At 37.0% G+C, this 12,015-nt stretch overlaps 1 protein-coding gene across 2 annotated transcripts; it reads left to right on the forward strand.

The window, feature by feature from the left end:
• Nucleotides 1-1,540: 1,540 nt before the first annotated feature.
• Nucleotides 1,541-11,580, forward strand: PPIL6 (peptidylprolyl isomerase like 6). 2 transcript variants are annotated; one of them, XM_026666662.2, is made up of 8 exons: nt 1,545-1,937; nt 3,486-3,581; nt 4,187-4,375; nt 7,195-7,257; nt 8,528-8,675; nt 9,449-9,505; nt 10,620-10,755; nt 11,275-11,579. In XM_026666662.2, exons 1-8 carry the CDS (start codon nt 1,833-1,835, stop codon nt 11,384-11,386), a joined length of 906 nt encoding a protein of 301 aa, XP_026522447.1. In that variant the 5' UTR covers nt 1,545-1,832; the 3' UTR covers nt 11,387-11,579. The 2 variants fall into 2 exon arrangements, with proteins under 2 accessions (XP_087798551.1, XP_026522447.1); XM_087942425.1 differs by lacking the exon at nt 9,449-9,505 and having other exon boundaries at nt 1,541-1,937; nt 11,275-11,580.
• The last annotated feature ends 435 nt before the right edge of the window (nt 11,581-12,015 follow it).

Genomic DNA, 12,015 nt, shown 5'->3' on the forward strand with positions numbered 1-12,015 from the left:
CTGTATCTTTTCAGTATTGCACAACAACCGTTGAAATATTTACCTCTGTTTCCCACATTATCAATTTCTCCCTTAAAATTTATCTGGCTGTCAACATCATCTGGTGTCTGCAAATTTCACAGGAACGAAATGGCTGTCATTAGGATCCCTAAGGAATTGAAAATTCTTAGGTAAAACAACATGACAAAACAGAAAAGCTTCTACACAATTTCATTAAGACCCCCATGCTAGATATTCCTTACCTGGTGGTGAGATCTACTCTATACAGTCTTGAATGAATGAGAATAACAAGAAGAAAAAAAGGACAAATCTTGAAACAGACTGCAGAACAACCGTCTGCAAGCCAAGCATATTTCTAGATCACAGGGTGATAGTATCTGAGAAGCTGCAATAGAAGTGGGTATAGATGGCAAACAGTTGTCAGTCTACACTGGAAAATATTCCAGTCTCATTACTGTACAGGTAGTCCTTGGTTTACAACAATTCATTTAGTGACCAAGGTTACAATGGCACTAAAAACAGTAACCATTTTTCACATTTATGACTATTGCAGCATTCTCATGTCACATTATCAAAATCCAGATGCTTGGCAACTGACTCACTGCAGTGTCCTGGGGTCGTGATCGTTTGCGACCTTCTGACAAGCAAGGTCAATAAGGAAGTTAGTTTCACTTAACAACTGTTATTCAACTGCAGTGAATCACTTAGCAACTGGTAAGAAAGTTTGTAAAATGGGGCAAAACTCACTTAACAAATGTCTCACTCAACAACATAAATTTTGGGCTCAGTTGTGGTTGTTACCAGAATTTGAGGCGCCACCAATGCACCTTAAAAATTAGGTTTGGCTCATCTGTAAGCATATATGTTAATATATGTAGATAAGCAGACCTCCAAAAATACCATGAAAAATGTGATTCAGCTTATCTGTGAGTATATATGGTATTTTGATCTTGTTTATGCTACACTGGAGAGATGGAGTCTTTCCAAATACTACTTCCTTACTTAACTGCTGGAGCTATGAAAAAGTGTTACTGGGTCTGTATTCTAGTATTTCATTATCCCAGATAGTAAGGACTGCTTTTCAGGTCAGAATAAACTCATAAAGCAATGCATCATTTTGTTATCACATGCAGTCAATGATTGATCTAATTTCGGTATATAACAATTACTTATATACATACTAAATTTATCATGTTTTCTCAATGATTAACTTTAAGCTCTGTTCTTATGCATGTGACATTATCTTACGTGCTGTTTCTATCAGCGGAATTTATTTAATCCGGCAAGAATTAATCTGTTTAACTTTATTAATCAGAGAACAAAGAAATTGGCCTTTAGCAAAGCCCACCACCAATCCAAAAGCACTTTATGTTATTATCGAGATTTTAATCAGATGTTATCATCTGTGTACATTAATTCTACAAGGCACCACTAATCAATCTGTACTATTTAAATAATTCCCTCAAAAAACACAAATGTACAGGCAAGAAAAGTATAAGAAGTATGTTGGTTTCTTATGTTCAGTGAACCAACACATCACTATCTCATTACAATGTTTCATTGGAAAAATCAACATTCTGGGTTTATAATAACAGTTATCAGATTTAAACGTCCCTCCACACTGACCATTTGGGTTTCATGTTGCAGTAGATAAAGGGAAAGTTTGCTGAAACTCAACTGCTGGCTGGCAGAACTCCCAGCTGGAGAGAAACGGTAACACCTGATTGGAGTTGCTATGGTGAGGAGACGTGTTGATTTTTCTCTGGCTGCTGCTTGAGAAGAAGTGGAGCAGCTGAAAAGCAAAGAGAAGAGAGAGGAAAACTTTGTGGGCAATGTGGTCGAAAAGCCCATGTGTTCAGTCCATAAAGCTTCAAGAAGTGGAGGTGGTGGGCCTGCTCACCGAACCTTCCTTTCACATGGCAGCACACGCAGTGGAGGTAATTCCCAGGACCCAGGTCCTTCTTGCAGATTCACTGCTCACATCTTTGGGAATGACTTCTCTTTTCCTTGTTGCTCTTTTTGTTGATAACGTTGCCCCTGAGTTCTTCAGACCGCAAACGTGGTATTGCAAAGGCTCAACGAACGGTAGATTTTTCCATGGTCGGTTGAGCTCAAGATTTAAATGTGTTATAAGAAGTAATGAGTGGAAAGCTAGTTAAAGTGAGATCCATCCTAGAAGTAAGGAAAAATTTCTGGACAGTGAGAACAATTGATCAATGGAATAGCTTGCTTCTTGGAGTTGTAGGTGCACCATCACTGGAGGTTTTCCAAAATAGACTGGACAACCATTTGACTGGGATAGTATAAGGTATCCTGCCTTAAGAAGGTTGGACTAGATCTTTGTGGTTATATGTTTCTTTGAGCCATATGTTTCTATGTTCTGTGCTGTCAGTATGAATTATAAGGTAGAGTTTTGTAACTAAAAAAATAATGCCTCTGACAAACTGTCCGTTCCTATGTTTCTCTTGCCTTCTGTAGCAGCTAATTAACTTATAAAATAAATAAGTATAAAATAAAACAATTTTTCTTCACTTAATAAATGACAGAAATAAATCTGATGGAGAAAAACCTCCCCCAAGTTGACTTTTTTCCAAATGTTTAGTTCAATTGCTGAAAATCTTTGCAGATGTAGAGAAATGGAGAATGTCACTCTAGGAGGGAATTATGTCTGCAAGAAAAGTGCTCTACTAAGAATATTTATTATTATTCTTAGTATCCAATGTCAACTCACACATTATTATGAAAAACCAAGAATTAATTAGATGGGTAGACTAAAAAGATGTTAACCAATTAAATTCACTGATGGAATGCCTTCTTCATTGACTGTGGAGGAGGCATCTATCCTGCAACCTCTCATCTCCTTTAAAGAGTTGGGAGGGCTACAAAGAAAAGGAAGTAAGGATGGAGGAGAGCTACTATGAACAAAATGGCTAATCCAAAGTGGCAGGAGGGATAACTAAAATTTGACATGTATCAAAATCTCCTAAGAGTAGATTTTTCTGTGAAAGGATATTGACCTTAATTCAGATACTTAGTTCTGATGCTACATCATAAATATCTGTCAGTTCATTGCACATACTTTCTAGATTGTGAAATACAATGAAATACCATATATTGTAGAGAGAGGTGGAAGCTAACTAAGGACTATTCAGTTGAACTGATGCTTGATGAAAAACATAAATTTATTGATTTGCAAGTCTCATCTCACTGCTACTACTCTATTGCTTAAGCTGTTTAGCCATTTTACTCTTGTATAATAAATGCACAAGAAATTGACATCTTATCATTAACAAGATAAAACTCTTGCATGACATATGACATGGAAGTAAAGTTATATAAATTCCTCTCTTATAGGTGATCCCAAAAGATTACCACTTAAGTAACTTATATGAACTGCTATATGATAATAATGGTTACGTGTATTTTAGGAGCACCATTATAAAATATAAAACATAGTGTTTAAAACTTTTCTCTTGCATATTTAGACCCTTAGGAGAAATTTCCCCAAGAAGATAGCTGAGCCTAAAGTACTTCCTTTATTGCAGTTTGCATGGGATGAATATCTACAAGAAAAAAAGAAGGTATATTTTAATTTCTGGCTATATTTTTGCAATATGCTTATCTATAACTACTTTTATTATTCCAGTTTCAGAGTTTGCACACCACACAGAACTGCAAAGTAATTACACTGATTGGTTTGTACCACATGGTAAACTAAAATATAGTTGGCTAATTTCTGATTGTATGACTTCTATTTCCAAATCAGGACAAATTAGCCTAAATTAAGGGAAAGCAGTTTGTTTGAGCTCTAACAGTATAGCATATTATACTAAATTATGATTTGTCTAATAAGCCACAATTGACATATGCCTTATTCTGTGCTTTGTTATAAACTGGAATTCCACAATAAAATGATCCAGAAAGAACAATTTATGGCTTACTTTGATGCATGAATATAACCAGTGAATCTACAGTTGAAGAAACAGAAAGACAGGTTAGAAATTCAATAATAAATGGAAAATCCCGATCAACTTATGTAATGCTTTCAAGCTTGAATCTTTTAGCAGAAACTCATCATTATCTTTTCAGATCTATTCTTCATTTTATCATCAACGTAAAATGTTTAGTGATTTTCTATGATATGTGTATCAGTCCTTAATATTGCCATTTTGTTTTCTGATTGCAGGAACTGAGAGGTGAAACATGGGAATATCCATCCAGTGTGATGTGTTTTGTTAATGGTCAGCTTCTTGGAGATGAAAAAATGCTGCTGAAGTGGGCTTATGATGTTTGGGATTATAAAGACTTTAAGCCCACAGCACTTTATGAAGCAATTACATCAGATTTCCTCACAAAATACTTAAAAGCCAAACAGGTGATATTTGGGTTTTTAGAAGTCTCATTGATGGCTATATGATATCTGGAGTTTGCATAAAACCCTATGTAATTCATTTGTTTAATTTTATAAAGTTTACTTAGAAAAAGCTTTAGAAAATTAAGAGTAACCAGGAGAATTTCAATTAATAAATTTTCTCCCATTTTTAGTTTGCCATAGTCATCATATTTGTGGCATTTAAATCACATAAACCTTACAAAACACTAACCTTAAAACTGTAGATTTAAATCCCTCTCTTCATATCAAGCTTTATAAATAAACACCAATAATAGCTTCTGACAGATTTATAGCTGTCCAAAATCCCATCCTTCAGGAAAGCCCAAACAATCCTCACAAATAAACTAAAATGGGTTGTTACTGACATTTCCAGGCCAAGCACGGATATATCAGCATCCTTTCTAAATTGAAACATTTAATGCATCTATGTGGGAGGCCATAACAAAGGTGGTATTCAGCAGGTTCTGACCAATACTGGAGAACCGGTAGCGGAAATTTTGATTAGTTTGGAGCAAATACCACCTCTGATTGGCCCCACCCCCATTTATTCTCTGCCTCCCAAGTCCCAGCTGATCGGCTGGGTCTTCTTTTGTTGCTCTGCACAGGAGAACGGAGCTGGAAAGCAGGTTAGTGGGGTGGGAGGGAATGGGATTTTGCAGTAACCTTCCCCTGCCACGCCCACCAAGCCACGCCCACAGAGCCATTAGTAAAAAAAAAATTGAATCCCACCACTGGGCCATAGTATATTTCATTGTCAGTGATGCTGGAGCCATGATAAGTCAGCTTGTAACTCCAGAGCCATCACTGACTGCATGACTCAAGCCAGTAATACTTATTTGCTAGTTAGTTTTCTATATGTTTTTACAAAATATGCAACATGCCAGTTGAAAAAAACTGCAACATGCCAGTTGAAAAAATTGTCAGTAAGTGAGTAAGTGGTTAAAAACAGGCAGCTGAGGTCCAGAGCACAGTCTAAATGCTTGTAAGGGCTGAGCTTGGCAGGAACCAGCAATTCCAAGGCAAATAGCAATTGTCCCATGAACATCTTTCAGCTGCCTTTCAAGGCCATATGAGATTGGCCAATATCATGAATTCAGAAGAGCAGGGAGAAAAAGCCTGTATGTTGGAGCAAAGCTGCACCTAAAGGCTGTGAATTTTTGTATGGCTGAGAGTAAACAAATGATTTAGTGTAGGGCGTCACTCTTAACTGACATAAAGATACTAATATAGCCATGCCACATCTGAGAGTTTTCTGTCAAATTAAGCCAAGTGCTTTAATATAGGTGAAATGTCTGGAACGCTGTGGGAGTTCCTGCTGAGTCTGATGCAAAAATTGACAATGTCCATGATATGGTAGTTTTGGTGCAGCTCAAATCTGGGATGGAAAATAAATGTTTGGCCCTTTACCATAAGGGTGTCAAAATCACGTCGTCATAGTAGCATCACGTGACATATCGGGACCTTTTCCCCGTTTGCTAAACCGGGCGTAGCCGTGGCCAGCGTGTGACGCATCCGGCCCATGGGCCATGAGTTTGGCAGCCCTGCCATAAGAGGCTTGTTGAATGGACTACATTCAGTCCATTTTGGGGACAAAATGATCCCGAAAGCTCACAAGTCTCCTCCCACCATCTCAAGAATGCATTGTGGAACACAGGCAATTACTCACTGTGAAAGTTCACAGTTTATCTTGTAAAAACTGTTTTGATCTCAGGCTTAATGCCTGCTAAAATAGAAGTGGCATAATGAAGCTGGAAATAATTTTATTCTAATCATTCAAAAAGGAGCAGGATATTTTCAGTATCATTTTCTCTAATTTACATTAATACATACTTTTAAAAAAAACACCACTGTTAACTTCAGACAGTTTCAACTGTAGCCGGACAAGCTGTTCCTTGACAAATGTGCTTTCAATAGCCTGGTTTATGTGGTGACTTTCATTCCATTCATTTTATTTTTATTTGTTTATTACTAAATTTATACGCCACCTCCCTCCCTATCCAAAGCTATCCATTTACTTCACTGAGTTCCATGTAGTGCCTTCATAAAACTCTTTATGAAGCTTTGGCACACCCTTCCCAGTAGAGGTTCAGTAACAGTGGAGAAGTGGAAAACTTGGGGATGACCAGGAATTAATTCAACCCTTAAAACACAGCTTGCCCACCTAATGTAAATCTCTTCTCCTTGCTTAAATTTCACAGATATATTGGATCAGTGGTGGGATTCAAATTTTTTTTACTACCGGTTCTGTGAACTACTGCAAATGGCTTGGTGGGTGTGGCAGGGGAAGGATACTGTAAAATCTCCAGTCAAAAGTAGTATTTGCCGGTTCTCTGAACTCCTCAAAATTTCTGTTACCGGTTCTCCAGAACTGGTCAGAACCTGCTGAATACCACCTCTGCATTGGATTGTTCTATATCAGGGGTGTTAAACTCGCGGCTCATGGGCCCTTATGCATCAGGTGTGGGCCCCACCCGTACCCGGTTTAGCGAAGGGGAAAAAAGTCCCGATATGTCACATGATGCTGTGACGACACAAGTTTGATACCTCTGCTATTAACATGTGCCCTGGAATGCTTTCCAGACTCATCCATATGATGTCTGAGTTCTTTGAAAGTTTAGTTGATGATTACTGATCAAGTCTTCTTAACAATAAAATATTGGGAAATGCTGATGAAATTTACTACTTACTGGAATTTGACCTTCTAAAGCATGACTAAGAGTCAGAAGGGAGCAATCTTTATCCAGTGATTCACTCACTCAGTTCTACTTTAACCATAGGGTTTGGTTTCTTTATCTTGGCAGCATATGTTTGTTTTCATGGAAATAGCAATTCATGAAGTTTCGATGGGAAAATTGCTCTTTGAGGTAAGTTGCCCAAGGAAAAGACAAACAATCCTTGCTTTTATCATGTACATGGAAGCAATTACAGTTATGTTCAAAACTGTTACTTAAACACTTAAGGTCCAATTCCTGATGTGAGATCAACTACACATTGGAACATGGATGGACATTGGAGAGCTCATCAGAATTATTTGGGTGACAATGCAACAGTGTGTAACAACATTTCTGGTCTCTTGAGGCTAAAATATGTGGGTTCCTTGGTGAAATGTTGATTTGATCAGTCCATTTTATTTCAAAATATTTTCTTAGGATGGGTGTAAATGGTACAAATTTTATGAAATCAATTTTTATATAAGTACTTAAATTTTCACATGAAAAGAGTCACCTTAGAAGGTTTAATCCCTTATATATGTATGCATAGGCATATGTGTAACAAAGCTAAAGGAATGACTTTTAAAGTTGATCCAATGCCTCCTCAGAATATAAAATGTATATAATTTAATTTTAAACCATTTCCAATGCAAGCTTATGCTTATTTGATGAAATATATGTTTAAAATGTAAAAAATTTATTAAAGTTGCAATCCAATAGACTCTTACTATCAATTCTCCTCAAACTTTTTTGTTTCTCTTTAAACATATTCAGCATCTCTCTTCCTCCATCCCTCTCCCTCTCTCCCCCTTGGTGTGTGTTTGTGTGTGTGTGTGTGTGTGTGTACACACACATATTTAATTTCTGCATTGTGTCCTTGTTGTGTTCTATTAAAATATGCAAATACTAAAATGAATAAGTTGGAAAATTCCATTCCCTTTCTTAAAACTTAAACTAAAAGTTCTTTAGAAGAAAATTAGTTTCCTCCTGAAACATAGCTGAATAATTGCCAGGAGAACCCCTTGGCAAAGGACAGGTGTTCCAAAAGAGAGCCAACACTATTGCCAAGGGCTGTTCGTTGTATTGCTTTATTGGCAGGCTGAGATGGGTGAAACAATTGGACTGAGGCAGAAAAGTAACTCTATGTCACCATAAAATAAAAGAACGGATAACAGTAGAAGGATATGCTCAAGACCTCAATTTCTGAGTCCTGATTCTTTGTTCCCATTTTAAAATGAATTGTCTTTTCTCTTGAGGATAAAACATTCATTTTAAAACGATATCACAATCTTTGATAAAATTCCTGGAATATACAGAATTAATTGTGATCCATTCATCTCATAAATTAATGTAATGTTTCTTTTCCCACTGACCTCAGGAACTGAGCTTCTGAAATGTTCCATATTCTCCTTCTATTGTCCAGCTCTATTCTGACATCTGCCCCAGAACATGCCATAATTTCAAGTGTTTATGTACAGGAGAGAAAGGGTACTCTGAGTCTGGATTGACACTCACTTACAAGGATTCAATTTTTCATCGAATTGTAAAAAATGGCTGGATACAAGGAGGAGGTATGTACTGAAATCTGTTCATAGAGTGAAGTATGGGACAGGTTTGGTACACTACCCAGCATATGAGAGTGTTCTTCCTCCTCCCCATCACCAGAATAAAACTAAACCTTTAAATAAGAGTTATACTTTTAGATAATCACATGTCGGTATATAAAAAAGCATGGAGGAAAAATAAAACATGGAGGAATTTTTACACAACATTTAAATTTTATATAAATTTATCTGGACGGAAGCCTTTATTCAGATGGAAGCAAGCCTAAACATAGAATAGTCATAATGTATTTGACATAAAGATGCATTGGGCTTTCTGTTACAACAAAATATGGGAACTTGTGATCCTCCAAGTGCTGCTGAATTATGCTTCCCAGGAACCCAAGCAAACATGACCAATCCTGGATGTCAAGAGATATATTTCAGCAACAACTGTGATATTATCAGTTCTCTATATTGCAGGACCTGTTAATAATAACCGTTAAACTAATATAGCACTCTTCCCAATGTCATGAAATAGATAAGGGCTTCTCAAGCATGGATATGTATGTGAAGTTCTAGACAACCATTTCAGTGAAAGAGAACCATTATAATCAGCCACAGATAATCTGTAAAATATTCATTTATATTTAATTTTGTGGTTTTCCTTTTTCTTTTTCTGATATTTTTCCTAATTTTGCTTAAAGAGAGAAATTACAAATTATAATATTATATATGATGGTGTCATTTAAAATTCTTATATAGAAAGATAATGTATAATTTTTTTTTCATAATGTACATAGATATAGATGGTGGAAAAGGAAATGGGGGTGAATCGATATATGGACCCGTGTTTGAAGGTAGAAGTATTTTCTTAAACTATGCTGGTCCTACATAAATAGTAGGCTTCACAAATATCATAGGTAATGATTATATTCCAAATGTAAAAAATAATCTAAGAGAAACAGAATTGAAATAGTGTAAAATAGAGTAAAGGAGATACTAAAGCTCTTACTTTAGTCAGTGTAATGCAAATGCCACATTACTTTCCATTTTCACTTCCTCATAAAAAGGTTTGAGCTGAAGAGTTTAAAAAACAGTTTAGAATTTATATATTTTAAATTTTCGATTGTTCGCAAGGTGTTTAATTTTTGGCCATCAACCCCAGGAGAAGTGAAGCTATAAAAGAGATTGATAAGCATGGAGATCAATAAACTATTCCTAGGAACCACAAAGCAACTCATTGTCATGGTATGGAATAGTGAGGAGCTCCATTTTGAGGTGGATTTGTGAATTGTACGTAGTAGGTATTCCTTATCTTTCTGTCTAAAACTGGGAATGATCAATACTTTTTTCTGGTTGATTTATAGATATTACAATGAACTAAGGCAAGTGGACAAGCCAATATAACACTGGAAAAAGTAAATTAACGGGCCATAGAGAGCTGTGTTTATGCTATAGCCTTATTTGCAGGGAGCCAGGGAGAGAACAAGGAGAAACCTGGTTTCAGTCCCAAGCAGGTCTGTTTAGGGCCAAACAACTCCCCATAAATCAAATTATTTGATCCACGTCACCTGAGAGGTAAACTGCTCCTTATGGTGTCCATAATCAAGAATTCACTGCAAAAACAAGGTATTTCTACACACACTCCAACTCCACTCCAATGGGAGAGTAAAACCATACACAGAAACAAGTGGGACTATGTATTATGGTGCTGATGGTGATCAAGGACCAGGGAAAGAGGGCAATTAAAGGGAAGCAACAGCCTCCCAGCCTCTTTTGCAAGAGCTGAAAAGACTTAGAAAATGACCTCTGGATTGACTAATCAAGACTTTTTAACTTGTGCAGTAGCCCACAGAGGCAAGTTAATTCAATGGAAATAAAGACAATTTCATCAACCTTGATATTTGTATGTTTATATGTAGGTATATCCACACATACACAGCTATATACTGCTTATTGTACTGTTTTTAGATGAAAGTTTTGCAGTTCCCCATGATAAGAGAGGGATTCTTGGAATGGTCAACAAAGGACGTCACACCAACGGATCCCAATTCTACATCACGTTACAACCTGCACCGTATCTGAATACCAAATATGTGGCTTTTGGGTATGTGTAAAATGTCATTCTGGGTATCCCAAGTATAAACGTTGTAACTGAAATGGGAACATTTCTTTTTTATGTCTCTCTCTCCTGCTTTTCTTCTATCATGGAACTCAAAACAGTATTAGTGAGAAGATTCATTGAAGCGAGATAGCTGCATTATTCTACCTTGTGGAACACCATCCTCCCAACAATCTGGCAACCCATTTTTTTAGCCTCCTGGAAGGTCTTTAAGACCTCTCTGTTTTCCCAAACATTGGGGCAGTGACTATTGGGGAATCCTAGAAGATGGCTGAGGTGCCAGGGGTTTCTTTAGTTCATTTTAGTTTTGCTTTCCTGATTATATGGTTTCTAGTTTTATGACTCTTAAGAGCAGCCCAGAGTTGTATTTTAAGATGGTCGGCCATAGATATCAAATAAATAAATAAACAACCAAATGGTACTCTTAAACTATGGCTTAATACCAATCCAACTGCCATAAATTCCAAGGATTTACTTGGATTTCTTTTTTCATTATTACTCTAGACAGGTGATCGAGGGCTCACAAGTTCTCCAGGAACTGGAACTAACAGAGACATTCAATGAGAGACCAAAACTACAATGTAGAATTATTAATTGTAATGTTTTTCAGCCATGATTACTGTATACTGTAGATGTTAATTTAGTTTTATTGTAGAGTATAGCTCTGTTCTGATTGTATGACTTGTAGCAACTAAAAAAGTTGACAAATAAAAATAACTTTTAAATTTTTACAAAAGAATAAAAGCACTTATTGTCCTTTTCCTTTCCAAAGCAAAATACAGTCATGTGAAAAAGAAAGTATAAAAACAATTCCCAGCGTTGCAATAAAATAAGTCTTGTTTTTAAAATAAGCGTGTGCGTACTTACGGTCTATGATGCCTTGGTCAGAACAATCATGCAGGGTCTCCTGCTTGGGCGGGGGATTGGACTAGATGACCTACAAGGTCCCTTCCAACTCTGTTCATCTGTATCTATTTGTATGCATATATAGCAGTGATGGCGAACCTTTTCATTGTGGTGTGCCAAAAGCGTGCATGTGTATGATAGCGCACATGCACGTGTGCTGGCACCCACAATGCAATGCGCCCCTTTCCCCCCACGCATGCATGCACAACACCCCCACCCCCTTACCTGCATTGCACATGCACGCAGCTCCCAGCTGATTTTCGGCCCATTTGAGGCAGTTTTCGCCCACCCAGAGGCTTGAAGGAAGACTCTGCAGCCTCGAGAGGCCAAAAAATGGGC

The sequence above is a fragment of the Notechis scutatus genome, chromosome 1 (assembly GCF_049901735.1).
Source record: "Notechis scutatus isolate UNSWTSFEM ecotype Mainland chromosome 1, rNotScu1.2, whole genome shotgun sequence".
Taxonomy (NCBI): Eukaryota; Metazoa; Chordata; class Lepidosauria; order Squamata; family Elapidae; genus Notechis; species Notechis scutatus.

Coding starts and splice junctions, on each gene's coding strand:
- PPIL6 (XM_026666662.2), top strand. CDS start 1,833: ATGTGGTCGAAAAGCCCATGTGTTCAGTCCATAAAGCTTCAAGAAGTG. Junction 3,582..4,186: donor ATCTACAAGAAAAAAAGAAG/GTATATTTTAAT, acceptor TTCTGATTGCAG/GAACTGAGAGGTGAAACATG. Junction 9,506..10,619: donor ATATGGACCCGTGTTTGAAG/GTAGAAGTATTT, acceptor TACTGTTTTTAG/ATGAAAGTTTTGCAGTTCCC.